Raw genomic sequence first — 18,443 nt, 5'->3', positions numbered from 1 at the left:
TATTTAATGGAACATAGGCTGAGGGTATATATCTGTCGGCAATACCTACTGATACTTTTAACATCTTTTCGAATAATTTTAGCAGGCATTTTCAAAACAATATCTCAATATCAGATACCAACTGTGACCTAAATGTCATATTTCAAGATTTCAGCTCTTTAATTTCCCCGATTGCCAAATTTACAACCATTTAGTGTAATTGTATATTTCCAAAACCACCTCAAAATCTCAATTTCAGATACCAATGGACCCCTTTACATTTGGGGATTCCAGTAATATCCCTTCACCCAATACCATATTTAGTGCCATTAAGTACTTTTTGTACAAGTATTGGACGCATTTCAAAACCATCGCCAAATTTCAAAAAGAGATACCATCAGTAATCTGAACATCAAGTTTCAGAATTTTATCTCTTTCGCACAATTTTAGTACACACTTCCGAAACAACCTCCATGTGCCCATTTTACACTTGAGCAACTATCCTAAAACCAAATTTCCAAAACCAAATTTCCAAATCCCAATGCAAAATTTTAATATTTCAGCTTCATCGTTCATCCTAAACCAAACTGTTCCAAATTTAGTACCATTTAATATAGTTCTCACACTTAGTATACATTTTCAGAACCACCTTCATACATCAAACTTACTGTCCAAACATGATTCTGATACCAAATTTCTAGTTTTCAACTCTATCCGTTCACATATTACCAAAAGGGTAACATTTGAGAATTTTTGGTAACCTTACAGGTCGAATTTTCAAAACCTCTTTGGTATGTTTATGCTGCCTTCTTTCAGTGAATCTAATACCAAACTTAAGAAATCCAGATCATTCCATTTGTCCAATACAAAGTATTGAAGTTTTAATACTTTTAGCTCGAATTTCCAAAACCCCAGCTTGATCGCATGCCTACACACCAATACTCAATACTCATGCTAAATTTCAAAATTCACATTTACTCTTTTCGTCTGGGTTCTAGGTCAGTTAGTCATTTATTTCATTAGTCATTTATATTTAGGAGATTGCCGAAAACACTGAATACCTAAAATGCACGGGTTCCAAGTGTTAAAGAGGGTCGATAGTATTCCCTTTTGTTCACTCCCCTCCCCCCAAACGTCAATACACGTTTTCTTTGTTTTAAGCTGTACTTTCTGTCCGGATTCTGTCCTAATTATTCTCAGTATAGCACAGTGTTATCCATTTGTGAAATTTTTATCACCAACAGTTACCTCCAAAATCTTTCGGTTCCGCTCCGAATTCCGGTGGATCTTGAGCACATCTGGGTAAAATTTCCATCATGTGATACATATCCTCCAATAGGGTTTCCATGTGAAATGTGAATCCCAACTTGTGGCCGGGATGTAAATCTGGAAAATAACAAACATGGGGCTCCTGCAACTCCATTAGAATTTCAAAGACCGGCGCATCATGTTCATAGCGATTTTCAATTTCCATGCGCAAATAAGTGATGCTGGTTATAACAGCATCCAACAGCTCTTTGGCGATTTCTCCATCGACATACTTTTCATATTCACGAAAGAGTTCTCGCTCGTCTTCATTCACCGACTGGAGCAGCTCAAAACGATGGTAGGCGGTAATGATGTCTTCACCTTCTTCCTCCTCCGCCTCCTCGATTCCGGCGAATTCGGTCAAACGCTGAGTTGGACGTTTTTCGGGTTTCTTGGCTTGTTTTGCATTCTGGTTTATCTCCTTCTTTGAGGGCTTTTCTTGAGCTGCCATTGCTTCGTTCTCACCCTCGCCTTCTTCTTCTCCCTCCTCATCATCGGCAATTTCAAAACGCCGTGGTATGTCAAAGAATAATTTGGCATTTTCATACATTAAACGATCAATGAGTGCGGCTGTGTCATTGGCCTGAGCAACCCTTAAAGCCAAGATTTCCATGCGTGGTTCCGTTTCCAACAGGGCCTTGGGATTGTTGTTTTTACGTATGTACAGGGGTTTCTTGCCCCAGGAATTAATACTTAGCTTGATGGTGTTCAAATTCGCTTGACACTGCACCAAACGTTTGTGTAGATATTCAATTTTCGTAAATACCTCAACAATGAAATTTTGATCTGAAAATACAGGAAAGTAAGCCAATGATTGTTTTATAAGCATCCCTAATTAAAACTTGCCAAAATTGTTCCAGGTAACCCTATCAATGAGCGGTTGCATAAATAGCTCATACAACATCAATTCAGCCTGTATTAGAGCCTTTTCACTGGACTTGGCCCGTACATTAATGTCGTTATACCATTCGGCAATACGTTGTAGTTTGATGCGAGCATCCTGATAATAAGGCCACGACAAGAAATGATTTTTATGTTGCATGCTCTCCGCTTGAGTTGACTTACCCAAAATTGCTCCTCCTTGTCAAAGTATTCTCTTATTTCTTCATGTACCTCACAGTTCATGAGCAGCATATATTTGGTATCCTTAAGGGCATTTTTTAAATTCGTATTGAAATTTACCGTTAAAATACCATCTTCATCTTTGGTCAATAATGGCAATTCCATGCCTTCTTTTATGTGTTTCTTTGCCTCCACTGTCCAATACTCGAGAATGGTTTGTCTCAATTGACCCATTTCACCAATCATTTGCTCGTACAAGGCCATTGTATGTTGACCATGTTCATCTTCCCATAAGCTGAGAGGAGGAGAAAAAATGGAATAGTGTTATATTCTGTTGCTTTCCACCTTAGAGAGAGCCGAATAGCATTTTAAAAGGTCAGAAGTAGAATAAAACGTGGAATAAAACGAACATCGACACATTTTTCTTAACCAATAATATTTTTACTATTTTTTCTGGTTTAGTCATCTAGGAGAAGTGGATGTTTTGTTGAAGTGAAACCCTTTAAAATAACAATCGCCCTTATTCTGATTATTGTCGTCGCCGATTCCAAGTCATATTGACACGGCTATTGGTATTGTGTCGACAAAAATCGGTGTCGATGTTATTTTTTATGACGACTTCGAAATATACGGCTACATTCTACATTTAAAAAAACAGGTCAAAGGTCGGGCAGCGCCGACTATATGATACCCTAAAAATAAACATTTGTATGGGGTATTTATGTGAAGTACAGGGTGAGATAAAAAACTGCAACAAAATCCAACGCCATAAGTTTTACATTTTTCTGTCAAATTTTATTGAACGAAAACAAAAAATGTCGGAAATACAGGGTTGCCCATATTCGACGGACCTTTGGGCCCATTCCAATCGACGAGGCTTGTCCGAAGGCAACATTCTTTGCGTCAATTGAATTTTGTACGGGAACAAATGCAAATCTATTCTTTTCCGTTGTAAAATGGATCGAGCCATGCCCAACTGCTGAGAATGGCGTTTTTGGGATGTTCTTGGGGACCTCTCAACACTGGCTCGTACGGCAGCGATATTCTCGGCCGACCGCCTTGGACGACTTTTATATGGCCTCTTCGGATTAGAAAGAGCCTTACCAATCGAAAATTTTTCGTATAAACGCTTAATGGTGTTCTTAGAAGGCGAACTTCTCACATTTTTTAATGTTTTAAAAGCATGTTGAGTTTTCACAATTGACTTCTTCTGTTGAATGTAAATTTCAACTATTTCAGAGCGCTCGCGTGGCCTGTATTGGTTCATGGTAAAAATCTGCTTGGACTGACGCTTCAAACGCGGTATGTCATTAAGCGATGTGACATATCGTCCGTCGAATATGGGTAACCCATAATGGCCTGTCACTGGAATAATTTTAACAGCTGTCGGACGAGTGGCTTAGAAATGAATGGGTTTCATCTCACCCTGTATATTTAGTGCTGCTATTATTTGGAATCAGAAAGAACTCTTACATCATATTTTATAAGAGTTTTAGTTATTCAAAATGTTGATCCATTGTGGGGGAGGCACTTGGAGTGGATCGATATTATCCATTTTTGCACCTGACCTAGATCTGACGCAAATATTCGGATTTGCAAAGTTAGAGCAAAACCAGATTATTGCTTCCCTATTCGGTGCAGAAAATATTTTTTTATTTTGAAAATTTTCAGCTTTTGTGGGGAAGTACCAGTAGAAGTGGACCCATATATTTCACATAAACACCAGACGTTGGGTTAATAAAATTAATGAGATTTGTGAAATTTGAAGACAATCGGACTCACAGTTTAAATAGAGTTATAATTATTCCAAGTTTAGACCCGTTGTGGGGGGGGGGGGGGGGGGGGGTACTTTATTATGTGGGTCGATATTGCCCATTTTTGTACCTGACCTGACTCTGACGCAAATATTAGGATTTGAAAAGTTGGAGCTTAATCGGATTATAGTTTTTTTTCTATGCAGAAAATATATTTTTTGGACTTATCAAATGATATATACCCTCTCCTAGCCATATGGCTAAGGGTATAAAAAAGAGCTGCCATCATACTTACGGATATTCATAGAGTTCATAATCTGTGCGCATCCATACAATACGATGTTCCAATTTATTCAAATATGAAACAGCACCGGATATGGGTGGAAAACAATGATCCGTAGGAAGGGCCTAGGAAATTCAAAATACAGGATTTATTTATTATTCCTTGCATTCATTTTTTTATATTAAACTTACATAAACACCCCTCTCCTTGTACGTTTTCTCGAACGCATTAAAGTCTACCTTAACGGCTTCGATTTCTTCCAGGAAATCATCCACCAAAATATGCATAAATGGATCCAAATGAGCCTTGATAATCGGTCGCAACAACAGAGAGCCACACAACATCAGATCGTGGGAATCTTCCAGAGCTTTTTGAAACTGAAATGCCAATTTACGTTCCAATGTGTCGGTTTTCTCTTTAAATGCCGTTCGGTCTTCTTCAAATGTGGAATTTGTGGCATCTGGGTCCAGGGGGTTGTATTGTATATTCGACCATTCACGATAGTAACCATTGTATTCTTCGAGAATTTTCTCCAAATCATGGGTGATTTGACCGCCCCTCAAACCGCCCACAACAACTTTCTCCAATTTCACAAAATCTCGACCAGTCTCAAATAACTCTTGCAAAACCTGTAGACGCGCAATGAATTTATCAAATCGTTGGAATATCTCCTCTGGATGCCATGTCCAGTCTTGCGAATTAAATTCGGTGCCAACTTTGAATTTCTTTAGTGAGCCGCGTGTCTCATGATATGTCGTACGATAATACTCCAAATGACCAATATTATTTTGAACTCTTTTGAATGCCTCATCAACATCACCTTGGAATATGGAATCGGCTTCTATGGTGCGCATGGCACAATCAATTAATGTGTTGTGTAACAATTGAAAGAGCAACACCATATTGTCTAGGGTGTGGAAATATTTTGAGTGGCCCCAAACTAGGCCCACAGTCAACAGTAAGGGACGTATGCTGCTACGATTTTCATCCAAATCGGCAGTTTCAAATTTTTCAACAATTTTGCGCTGGAAGAAAGAGGGTTATTTTTATGGTGAGGAATGTTGTAAGAAAATAACATTGATTTGGTTTGGTTAGTAAGAGGAGAGAGGAGAGAAATACCTGATCCTTCTCCTCTCATTCCGCATAAATAATATAAATTTAATTATAATTAATTCGGCCGGGCCGAACTTTGAATACCAATTTTCAAAAAAAAAAAAATAAATAAATAAAATCCGTTAAAAAATCTGTTAAAGTCTCAAAAATACCGAATGTAGCCGTTATATTAGAGTTTATACGACGACGTGGACCTGCATAAGCAACTTTTGTGATAAGCCATTACAATGTCATACACAAGCAATAAAACGAAGACGTAGACCTGCACAGGCAAATTTCTGTCTTAAGCTGTATATTCACTACGAACTTCAAATACCTAATTTGATACAATTCCGATGAATAATGTCGAGAAAATCATCAAAATACCGAATATCGGGAGGTGGCCCTTTATGGGGGCTTTACGAAGGCGTGGACCTGCACGGACAATTTTCTATAATAGGCTGCAGTATCCGTTACGAACTTCAAATACCAAAATCTGAAACATTTCGGGGGAAAAATATCGCTTAAATCACCGAAATACCGAAAATAGGGATATAACATTATATGGAGGCTATATCAAAACGTGGACCTACATGGCCCATTTTCAATACCAAAATCATGCATAATATACATTTGAGTAAAATTTAACTACTTCATTTCATTCGGAAGCTGGAGTGATTTCCACAGAGGGACAGACGGATAGATGAATACTTTGTGGGGTCTAAAATGTATATTTCGAGATGTTACAATCGAAATAACTAACTTAATATACCCCCATACTATGGTGAAGGGTATAAAAAAACCCTCAACCCTATGGGGCGTACAACTGTTTTCATTATGTATACGCTACAGTATATGCAACGCCATTTTTTGCCCATGAAGGTATTTCATACAATTTTCATGCTACTTACCAACGGTCCTAAATATTTGGTAATATCCCTGGCCTCAATCAATGCCTCCATTACCAGTTCCACAATTCGCCGATAACTACTCTCGAATACCGAACGTATTTTTTCCAATACAAAACCAATGGTCTTAATACGTTTATCTCCCAGCTGATCGGCTAAATTTTCCAAATTCTCCAATCTTGAATCCCAGAAATTCACCAAATGTTCGGGACGTGGAAAGGCTTCTTTGGAGAATATCTTATCTCTGGACTTGACATGAACCAATTCTTCAACCGAGTCCAACCATTTGGCCACCATAAATTCCAGAGAATTTTTCATCAAATGATTTACTTTGCTGAGATCGCTAAAAGAGGAGAAAGGGGAAACTATTTCTTTTAAAATGAATGCTATATTTGTTGTGTGTTAGGCTGAGTTTCAATAGTGTGGTATAAAAGAGATATTTTTTGTATTTTTTTTTTCCAAATACAGTGGAGCGATTTTTATACCCTACAACACTATGTGTTGGGGGTGTTATAAGTTTGATTGGCCAAAAATTATGTAATTTAATTATGTAAATTATGTAGGAAAGTCTATATGGATCTTCCTAGCTCGCCGAGCTGAGTCGATCTAGCTATGTATGTCCGTCCGTCCGTCTGTCCATGTTAATTTGTAATCAAGCTACAGGTCGGAATTATGGCCCGATTCCCACGAAATTGAAGATGATCGCAAAATACTTAGGGGTTGAAATGGACCAAAAACATAAAAAATACTTGATTTGCAGTTGCTCTACAGGCCACAAGTATAGACTAATCGTCGCGGAATTTTGCATGGAGTTAGAGTTAAGGACTGGGCAGAAGCGTTGAAATTTGGATGGTCATCGGACCACATTTAGTGGGTAAAATAGACCATAACTTTTTTTGTAAAAAATAAAAATTGTGTATCCGGCAATAATACAGATAACAATTTTTTTAGACATGTAATCCTCATTTGGTAGACATGTAATCCTCATGCATGCCAGCAAATGGGTATTGTTGGTCCCTGCTTCAAAATTTAACCATATTTTGAAACAGGGATCAACAATTAGATCGTCGTAAATCAAAATATTATACAACATTATTTACCATGAAATATATTTACAAGTGCCCGATACTTCGTCAACGTAAAGTCCTCTTTGAAATTATAGATTCGTTCCATGAGTTCATGTTAGGCCTTTTTATACCCTACAACACTATGGGTCTAAAATTATGTAACACCTAGAAATATTGGTGTCCGATATAGGAAGCTATATATGGATCTTCCTATCTCTCCGAGCTGAGTCGATCTAGCTAGGTATGTCCGTCCAACCGTCACGCTACAGGCCGCAATTATGGCCGGTTCCTCACAAAATTGGGAATGGAGGTGGGCTTAGGTTCAGAATAGAACCCTTTTATTTTTGTAGATGATCGCAAAATATTTAAGAGTTGCAATGGACCAAAAACAGGCTACAATTATAAACCAATCCACGCGGAATTTTGGATGTAGTTGGAGTTTAGGTCTGGGCAGCCTTCCATTTTGGTCATCGGACAACATTTAGCGGGTAAAATAAACCATAACGTTTATTTCAAAAAATACGACACTTTTCACTAAACCGCGAATATTTTTAATCCCGGCCAAATCACGAGGTCTTTTGCCAGAAAAGGATAAAATCTAAGAAAATTGGTTAAAATTTTACGACAGTAACAAGGGAATATTTATACCCTACACTACATTGTGGTAAGGGTATTATGTCTTTGTGCATTTGTTTGTAACATGGAGAAGGAAGCGAGATAGACCCATAGTTACTTTTGAGGATCTTCATAGAATCACTTTCTGAGTTGATTTATGCATGTCAGTCCGTCTGACCGTCCGTCCGTCCGTCTGTCCATGTATTCTTGTGAACAAAATGCAGGTCGCATTTATTATCCGATTGAGATGAAATTGTCCAAACAACCTTTTTTGGCCCAAGGACGAACCCTATTGAAATTGGAGATAATCGGTAAAAATTTAGGTATAGCTCCCATATATATCTTCGTCCGATTTGCCTTTTATTGTGCACCAAACGTGTAATATCAGCCCGAATAGTATGGAATTTTGCACATACAACCAAATTAGTCTTGAAAATAAGTATGCCAAATTTGATCGAAATAAGTTCAGATATAGCTATAGCAACCATATATATTGTTCATCCGATTTGTTATTTTTGTCCTCCGCAGCCGTAATATGCACTCTGTAACAACAGTATTTGGGGAAATATATCAAATGCAGATCAGAAATACATTTGCTAAATTTTATCGAGATCGGTTCAGATTTGGATATAGCTCCCATATATAACTTCGTCCGATTTACTTTTTATTGTGCACCAAACGTTTAATATTTGGCCAAATGGGATGGAAGGAATTGAGTATAGAAGGTAGTATGATAACTTTGGTGAAGATCGATTCAAATATAGCTATAGCTCCCATATATACAGTTCATCCTATTTGTCATATTTGTTACACACAGCCGCACTATGCACTCCGTAACAACGATGTTCAGGGGAATATATCAAATACAGCTCAGAAATATCTTTACTAAATTTTATCTTATATATAATATATCTTTATCCGATTTCAAATTATTTTTGCACCAAATGGGCAATACAAGTCCGAATTTAAAGGATACAAATTCTTCGGCGTATTTAGTCCTTTGAACTTTAAATTATAATTATAATCCTAGCGTATATGATTGAATTCTCCCATAAAAATTTTTAATTGTTATGTGGTGCTCTACTAAATTAGCAAAGTGGTGTAGGGTATCATAAAGTCGGCCCCGCCCGACTTTAGGACTTTTTTTACTGGTTTAATTTAACAGTTGTTGTACGTAGCCGGCCTTCGGCTCCATCATGTGGCCACTTGTTGGATAGTTATAGCTTTCAAACGATACCTGGAAATGACTTCAATATTTCCAAATTGTTTGCTATTGTTATTTTCATGGACAAATGTCAAATAAAAAATGGTTAATGTCGACTAAAAAATACAATGTCGTCATAATTTTTAAAGTGGACAGATATTCTCTAAAAACGACTTCACATCGACTATTGTATGGACAATGATAATAGTAATCATTCATAGCTATTGACAAAAAACGACAATCCTAATACCACTGGCAAACATAATGGCCGATGCACCATTTTTTAGTAGAATTTCAGAACTTTTCGTAACCTTAAGAGTTCGAATTTCCAAAAACCCTTTGGTATATCTATCCTGCACATTATCATTCGAAATTCCAGAATACTAGTGCTTTCCGTAAATTTTTAGTATGTTTTAGTGCCTTTCGTACCCTTTTAGTACGAATTTTCAATAAGCCTACCAACCAAATTTATCCTCACGCAAATTTTCGTTTGGCCGATCAGCATTAAGCATATTAAGGTTTAACGCATCTATAGTCGTGCATTCTCATCAACATATATAATCAAGCGCCAAATATAGTTAAATCAAAAATTTTGAAAAAAAAAATCTGCAATATTTTTTTTTGTTCTACCATAACAAAACTGCTCCCTTAAATAACGATAACGTGTGTATGTTTTCTTGTTAACTAATAATAAAAAATTGCATATATTACCCTCTTGCAATGGCCGGGGCATTGGCCATCACCTCATCGATGCATATCGGCAACGGTAGAATGGTACGATTTATAACTAAACCTTTCATCTGGGCAATGCCATTGCGTAGATTTTGCGATTCTGTTTTCATATCATTTACAATCACCGAAGTCCAGCCATTTTGATTAACCGGATTATTGAGCAGCGGAAAGATAACATCATCACAAATCACCGAAAGATTTTCCAAAACATTTGGCAATAAATCACCAATCATTAGAGACTGGAAAATGCGAAGAGAACAAAAAAAAAATGAATTGAACATTTTTGGGATTTTTGTAAATAGTAGTGTTGTGCTTGTGTTGAACTCTACCCAAAAGCATGCACTGCACATTGCATTGTATTATTAAATTTCAGCTGTTGTGTATTTTTAATTATTATTGTCGATTTGTTTCTATTTTTTTTTGTGCGTGTATTTTCACTCACCTCGTGCATATTGTTGATGGTCAGGGTACTGGGAATTTCATTACGCACAAAATATACCATTTTACTTAATGGCTTTTCGGGAAAATTGTATGAGGGTACAAGTAGCGAGGCAGCATTCAGTGTAAATATGATACGTTCCTGGTGTGGTTCATTGAGAAAGCCATTGATTATTTCCTATGAGGGAGGGATAAAAAAAATTGAAACAATGAAATAATTTGAAATGGTTTTGGTTGGTTAGTCAAGCATTGGAATAATTGTAACAAGCATATAATAACATAGCAAATCCTTCAAAATTGAATATGGAGTTAATTTTGAAAGTTAAACTGCATTTCAGTTAACAAATGTAACTGCAGATTAAACAAGTTAAAGGGTATCTGTCGGTTTTGACGACAGATGTATACCCCTGGCCTTGAGTTATGATTATTCTAGCTATTTAACCTTTATGGGAGAGGTTCCGCAGCAGTTGTAGTATTCATTACGAACTTCAAATTCCAAATTCGAAATAGTTCCGGTAAATAATGTCTCTAAAATCATCAAAATACCCAATATTGGGAGCTACCGTTATATGGGGGCTATACGAAGACGTGGACTTACGTGGCTTATTATACCCTACACTACAAGGTGGTCAGGGTGTTATGTCTTTGTGCATTTGTTTGTAACAGGCAAAAGGAAACGAGATAGACCCATAGTTCCTTTTGAAGATCTGCATAGATTCACTTTCTGAGTTGATTTGTGCATGTCAGTCCGTCTGTCCGTCTGTCCGTCCGTCTATCCATGTATTCTTGTGAACAAAATGCAGGTCGCATTTATTATCCGATTGAGATGAAATTTTGCAAACAACATTTGTTTGGCCCAAGGACGAACCCTATTGAAATTGGAGATAATCGGTAAAAATGTAGATATAGCTCCCATATATATCTTCGTCCGATTTGCTTTTTATTGTGCACCAAACGTGTAATATCAGCCCTAATAGTGTGGAATTTTGCACATACGACCAAATTAGGCCTGAAAATAAGTATGCCAAATATGATCGAAATCGGTTCAGATATAGCTATAGCTCCCATATATATTGTTCATCCGATTTGTTATTTTTGTCCTCCGCAGCCGTAATATGCACTCTGTATCAACGGTATTTAGGGAAATATATCAAATAAAGCTCAGAAATACATTTGCTAAATTTTATCGAGATCGGTTCAGATTTGGATATAGCTCCCATATATATTGTTCATCCGATTTGTTATTTTTGTCCTTCGCAGCCGTAATATGCACTCTGCAACAACAGTATTTGGGTAAATATATCAAATACAGCTCAGAAATGCATTTGCTCAATTGTATCGAGATCGGTTCAGATTTGGATATATCTCCCATATATAACTTCGTCCGATTTACCTTTGATTGTGCACCAAACGTCTAATATTTTGCCCAAATGGGATGAAATTTGGCACTTACGACCGAATTGAGTCTAGAAGGTAGTATGTCAAATTTGGTGAAGATCGGTCCAGATATAGCTATAGCTCCTATATATACTGTTCATCCGATTTGTCATATTTGTTACCCACAGCCGTAATATGCACTCCGTAACAACGATATTCAGGGAAATAAATCAAATACATCGCAGATATATCTTTATTAAATTTTATCGAGATCGGTTCAGATTTGAATATGTCTCCCAAATATATCTTTATCTGATTTCAAATTAATTTTGCACAAAATGGGCAATTCAAGTCCGAATTTAAAAGATACAAATGCTTCGGCATATTTATTACTTCGAAATTTTAAATTATAATCATAGAGTGTATGATTGAATTCTCCCATAAAAACTTTTAATTGTTATGTGGAGGTCAACTAAATTAGCAAAGTGGTGTAGGGTATCATAAAATCGGCCCCGCCCGACTTTAGGTCTTTCTTTACTGGTTTTTGAAACAATTGAAACAATTCCGGGAGGTACCGTTATATGGGGGCTATGCGAAGACGTGGACCTACCTTTTTCAATAACAAAAGATATGTTGACAATACACATTTGAGTAAAATTTTATCGACCTACTTCATTTCGTTCGGAAGCTAGAGTGATTTCCACAGACGGACAGACGGACCGGCATTGATAACTCGACATAGAATTTTATGCTGATCAAGAATATATATATACTTTGGGGGGTCTAAAATGTATATTTCGAGGTGTTACATACGGCATTATAAACTTAATATACCCTCCATACTATGGTGGAGGGTATAAAAATGGAATATGTGAAATTCGAAGAGAACCGTATGTTTATTGCGGATTTTATAAACGCTTTGATTATTTAAAGTTTTCCCCCTATATGGGAAGTTACCAGAAGGAATGGTCCGATATCTACTATCTTTTAACAGATCTTATTTTGATGGAAATATTGAAATGTGCCAAGTCCCAATGGAATCGAATATTAATTTAGTGTTTTTCGAGCTTCATAAATATACAGAACGTTGACCCTTTGTGACAGACCTTATATTAGTAGACATATTTAAGGTCTGGTGTGAAGATGGTATATGTCGGACCATTCCTTCTGGTACCTCCTCCACAAAGGGTCGAAATTAACATCCGATCCCATTCAGTTTTGGGAAATCTTAATATTTCTATGAACACAAGATCTCTTATAGAGATGCTAGAAATCGGACCATTTCATCTGGTTCCGACCCCCCCCCCACAAAGGTCAACATTTTGAACAATTATAACTCTTATAAAATGTGTGAAGATGAAATATATCGCTTGTCCTTCTAGTACCTCACCCACAAAGAATCACAACTTTTAGTACTTTTATCTGTTATAACTTGCGAAACAAGACTGAGATTCTTTACAACTTGCTCCATCAAAATATTTCTTTCAGCCAGAAACCTGAGATGAATAATAGATATAAATGTTCCATTTCCTCGTAATTTTTGCCCATGCCAATATTTGTATACCCACCACCATACATATTATGGAGGATATATTAAGTTCGTCATTCCGTTTGTAACTCATCGATATAATAATTTCAGACCCAACAAAGCATATATATTCTTGATCAGCGTACAACAGATCTGTCTTTTATCTGCAGGCAGGTCAAGTTCGAAGATGGGCTATATCGGTCCACGATATCGTATAGCACTCATATAACGGTAGCCCCCGATATTCGGCATTTTGATGATTTTAGCTACATTTTTCATTGGAAGTGTCTAAAAATTCATACTAGAAGTTCTTTCCAGTTCCTGGAAGAAAAATGTATATCTAGGTCTACGATATCGTATAACCCACATACAACGGTACCCCCGATATTCGGTATTTTGGCGATTTTAGGGGCGTAATCAATCGGAATTGTTTCAAATTTCGTATCTAGAATTCATAATGGGTATTACAGCCCATGACAAAAAGTCCTCCATATAACGGTACATCCCGGTATTTTGATGATTGTAGCTACATTATTCACCGTTTTTTTTAACTTTCGTATTTGAATATCGTAATGGCTTATGACAAAAGTTGCCTATGCAGGTCCACTTCTATAGACCTCAATATAACGGCTATTTTTAAGATTTTAACAGAATTTTTAGCGGGAGTTATACCTTTGAAAATATCCAAATTCGCACCAAATGGTGGAGGGTATTCAAAGTTCGGCACGGCCAACCTTACTGCTTTTTTACTTGTTATATGAGGTATGAAAATGAAACACATTGGTCGAATATATGTTGTACCTCGCGTGCACTTTTAACAATTCTAAAAATTATCACATTTCTCGTATAAAGTGAAGGAAGTATCCAATATAGTCGAAACCAGACACACCGCAATATATATATTATATTTATTTAGGTCCGATACGAAATGGACAATGTTCCACTTCTTCAGAACCTACTCCATAGAGGGTAAACACTTTGAATAATCATAAAATAACTACCTCTTATATTTTATTTTACGTGGAAAAAAATATTATAAGCCGCAGAAATCTCCCTATTCTACATATAAATTTAATCTATCTTCGTTTTCATTTATATATTTACATATTTGTTTATAATGTATGGCATATTTCACTTCTTCTAATAAACTGCAAGAATTTCCGCTTGAATTAATTCTGGCATGGAACATGGCATCAATCTAATTAATTCAATTCATGTCCTACCTAACTGACTTCAAGAGATTAAGATAGGAAGCTAAAATTTTGCACAGATCTCTCTTTTGTCTGTAGGCAGGTCAAGTTCAAAGATGGGCTATATCGGTCCACGATATAGTATATCCCCCATATAATGGTACCCCCCGATATTCGGTATTTTGATAACTTTATCCACATTTTTTAACGGAATTGTTTGAAAATTCACACAAGGAGTTCCTTGTGGATACTTTATACCTCGGCAGAGAATTATCTATATAGGTCTAAGATGTCGTATAGCCCCCATATAACGGTACCCCCGATATTCGGTATTTTGATGATTTTAGTCACATTTTTCAACGGAATGGTCCGAAATTATACACAAGGGGTTCTTTGTGAGCACTTTACCCACCGACAGAGAAGTTTCTATATTGGTTAACGATATCGTATATCACCCATATAATGGTACCCCGTTTTGATGATTTTACCCCCATTTTTCAACGGAATTATCAGAAAATCCATACAAGGAGTTCCTTGTGAGTACTTTACACCCAGACATTGATTTATCTTAATAGGTCCACAATATCATATATCCCCCCATATATCGGGGGGATAGATATTTTAAAGATATATTAGATATTTTAAATATTTTAAAAAAATTTTTAATAGATTTAATTTTTTAGAAAATTTTCTAATTTGTTCCAAATGTTGGAGGATATTCTAAGTTCGGCCCGGCCGAACTTACTGCTTTTTTACTTGTTTCAGTTATTTTTTTTTTTACAAAATTCAAATTTTCTAAATGTTCTGAAACCCACTCTCGTTTTAATATGCTTTAACATTGAAACCTACTTTCAAGGAACAATTAGTCGCTACCATGTCCTGTCGATATCGATTTAAATAGAATAAAAATCACAAAAATATCGACATGACTAAAAATCAAATAATAGATTTTATGGGTCAATCTGTAGATTTTGCCCTCACTACCACCCCCAACATATCTCTGGTCCTCCTACAACATTCTAGACACCCACAACTTACTCTATATTCTTACCTTGTACTCATTGGTGCTTATGATTTTATTCCATTTCTCCTGTTTCAGTCTCATGGTCTTCATTATGTAATTCCAAAAGAATTCAGGTCTTTCGTCTACCTTTTCCTTCTTTTTCTCTTCTTCCGCCATAATGGGCAACAGAGAGCAACAGAAAATTTATTTAAACAGCAATAAGTATAAGTTTATGGCCGCTTAATAGAGGATGGATGGGTTGCTGCTGCTGCAAAAGGATGGACAAGGCAACAGTAAAAAATTAAATAAAATAACATAACATGGAACATCATTTGAGACCCCCCCCCAACCCCTGCCGTTGGTATCCTTGACAATTGTTAAATGTGCTTAATGTGCCGTTTTTTTTTTCTCCTTCATGTTTTGGTATTCCTTCGGCAAACTTCCATTGTCACTGATGTTTTTGCTTTTGGGCCTCTCCAATAGTCATTGACTAGCAAAAGTCCTCGTAGCGCGTAAGAGGCTTAAATGACTGAATGACCGACCGACTGAATAGCAACAGCCAACCAATCGACCCACAAACAACAGCAACAGCCTCAGTTTGTTTGTGAGCTTTCTTTTTTTATTATTTTTTAAAGGAATCCCAACCAGGACGAACACAATTAATGAACATTTGTATTTCCTTTCCCCTTACCTCGACGCCAAATGACAAGCAGAGGAAAAAACAGGAATTCCAAAATGAATTGCAACAAAAAGTTTATTGTTGTTTTTGTTGCTGCTGCTGCCGCCTGCCTGCCGCTGCTGTTTATTGCGATAATTGAAAGTATTTTATGTTGCAATTCTCCTCTCTTATCGAATTGTTTCAGTTTCTTCTGTTATTTTTTCGTAAAATCTTTCCTTTTTTCAAGGAAAAATGTTTTTTTTTTCGGTTTTATGGATATACTCGGGTGAATGTTTTTTTTTTTGGTTTTTCATTTGACTACTTTTTCGATGATGAAGAAATATTTTTTTTTTAATTGTGTAAATATGAAACATTTTGTAAAGTATTTCAATGAAAGGTATTTACACACATAAGACCATGCATATGACTTATTGTAGATGTCAATATGGATGGATGTGATTTAACATTTTTTTTTCATATTTTTTGAAATTTTTGTATTAAGGTTCCTCTGAATCATAGATTCCTGGGAAACATTTTAGGTAAACAAGCTTTATTTTGGAAAAAAAAACAAAATTTAATCTTCAAGTTAGTCACCATCCGTTTTATTTTACGTTCGGTTTATATCTTTCAAAACTATACGTGTTCGGAAATATTGGTTCTAGACCTACGATATGTTACATACGGATATTTTTATGGATCGCTGAGCTGAGTCGATCTAGCTATGTGTGTTCGTCCGTCTATCCATTTGTCCACTAGTCGCAATTATGGCCCGATTCTCGCGAACTTTTTCATGCAGTTAGGGTTAGTGTCAATATATTGTTGGAGGAGAAAGTTATCGGAAGATATTTGAAAAATATTATTGTCTTTGCATTCGCTCTGCCGGTCACAAAATAAAATAACATGGAAAATAATTTAATACCTCTCACCCCTGCCGGCGGTATCCTTGATAATTGTTAAATGCGCTTAATGTACTGCTATGGAGGGTATATTAATTCTATCATTCCGTTTGTAACTCCTCGAAATGCTCATGTCAGACCCAACAAAGTATATATATTCTTGATCAGCGTAAAATTCTAAGACGATTTAGCCATGTCCGTCTGTCTGTCTGTCTGTCGGTTGTAATCACGCTATCTTTCGAACAAATTGAGACCAAACGCTAAAATTTTGCACACATGTATATTTTGCCAGTAGGCAGGTTAAGTTCGTAAATGGGCCATGTAGGTCCAAGTTATCATATAGCCCCCATATAACGGTTTCTCCCGATATTCGGTATTTTGATGATTTTAGCGACATTATTCACCGGAATTGTTTCAAATTTTGCATTTGAAGTTCGTAATGGATACTTCAGCCCATGCCAGAAAATTGTCTGTGCAGGTCCACGTCTTCGTATAGTCCCCATATAACGGTACCCCCCGATATTCGGTATTTTGATGGTTTTAGCGACATTATTTAACGGAATCATTCCAAATTTGGTATTTGAAGTTCCTAATGGATGCTACAGCCTATGACAGAAAATTGTCTGTGCAGGTCCACGTCTTCGTATAGCCCCCATATAACGGTACCTCCCAAAATTCGGTATTTTGATGATTTTAGCGCCATTATTCACCGGAATTGTTTCAAATGAAGTATTTAGAGTTCGTAATGGGAACTACAGTCTGTGACAGAAAAATGTTTATGCAGGTCCAGGTCTTTGTATAGGCCCCATATATCAGTACCTCCCTATATTCGGCATTTTGACGAATCTAGGTAGAATACCCACCGAAATTGTTTGAGATATCGTATTTGACGTTAGTAATGGATGCCAAGTCTGGTCAAGTTCTTCGCACAGCTCCGATATAATGGTACCTAATACACCGTTTATTTCAAGTTTCGAATTTGAATATGGTAATGGCTAATGGCAAACAATGCCTATGTAGGTCCACGTCGTATAGACCCCAATATAACGGCAATATTCGGTATTTTTAAAATTTAAGAGATTTTTTTAAGGATTTTATTTCTTTTTAAATTTCCAAATTCGTTCCAAATGGTGGAGGGTATTCAAAGTTTGGCTATTTCTATTGCAAACTTTCATTGTCACTGATGTTGTTGCTTTTGGGGCTCTCCACGAAATTTCGCATGAGGTTATGGTTTTAGACAGGGTTTCAGCATTTTGTATGGCCACGGGACAAGAACTGCGCGTAAAATGAACTACCACTTTTGTATGAAATTCTTTTAAATACCTATCAGCACGACAATTGGGCGTAAA

General features: G+C 36.5%; 1 protein-coding gene across 1 annotated transcript in view; it reads right to left on the bottom strand.

The window, feature by feature from the left end:
* Positions 1-16,505, bottom strand: part of LOC101889215 (dynein beta chain, ciliary) — a 56,105-nt gene extending 39,600 nt beyond the window's left edge. The window contains exons 1-10 of the mRNA XM_059119460.1: positions 16,232-16,505; positions 15,589-15,808; positions 10,447-10,620; positions 9,984-10,243; positions 6,390-6,729; positions 4,578-5,411; positions 4,399-4,511; positions 2,353-2,644; positions 2,134-2,287; positions 1,228-2,073 (exon numbers count right to left, since the gene is read on the bottom strand). Coding sequence (XP_058975443.1) covers positions 1,228-2,073; positions 2,134-2,287; positions 2,353-2,644; positions 4,399-4,511; positions 4,578-5,411; positions 6,390-6,729; positions 9,984-10,243; positions 10,447-10,620; positions 15,589-15,717 — 3,142 coding nt within the window. The 5' untranslated portion in view covers positions 15,718-15,808; positions 16,232-16,505. The remainder of the gene's footprint in view (positions 1-1,227; positions 2,074-2,133; positions 2,288-2,352; positions 2,645-4,398; positions 4,512-4,577; positions 5,412-6,389; positions 6,730-9,983; positions 10,244-10,446; positions 10,621-15,588; positions 15,809-16,231) is intronic.
* Between the last annotated feature and the right edge of the window lie 1,938 nt (positions 16,506-18,443).

Source organism: Musca domestica, unplaced genomic scaffold (genome assembly GCF_030504385.1).
Source record: "Musca domestica strain aabys unplaced genomic scaffold, Musca_domestica.polishedcontigs.V.1.1 1, whole genome shotgun sequence".
Taxonomy (NCBI): domain Eukaryota; kingdom Metazoa; phylum Arthropoda; class Insecta; order Diptera; family Muscidae; genus Musca; species Musca domestica.
This window is presented reverse-complemented; position numbering and strand designations above follow the sequence as displayed.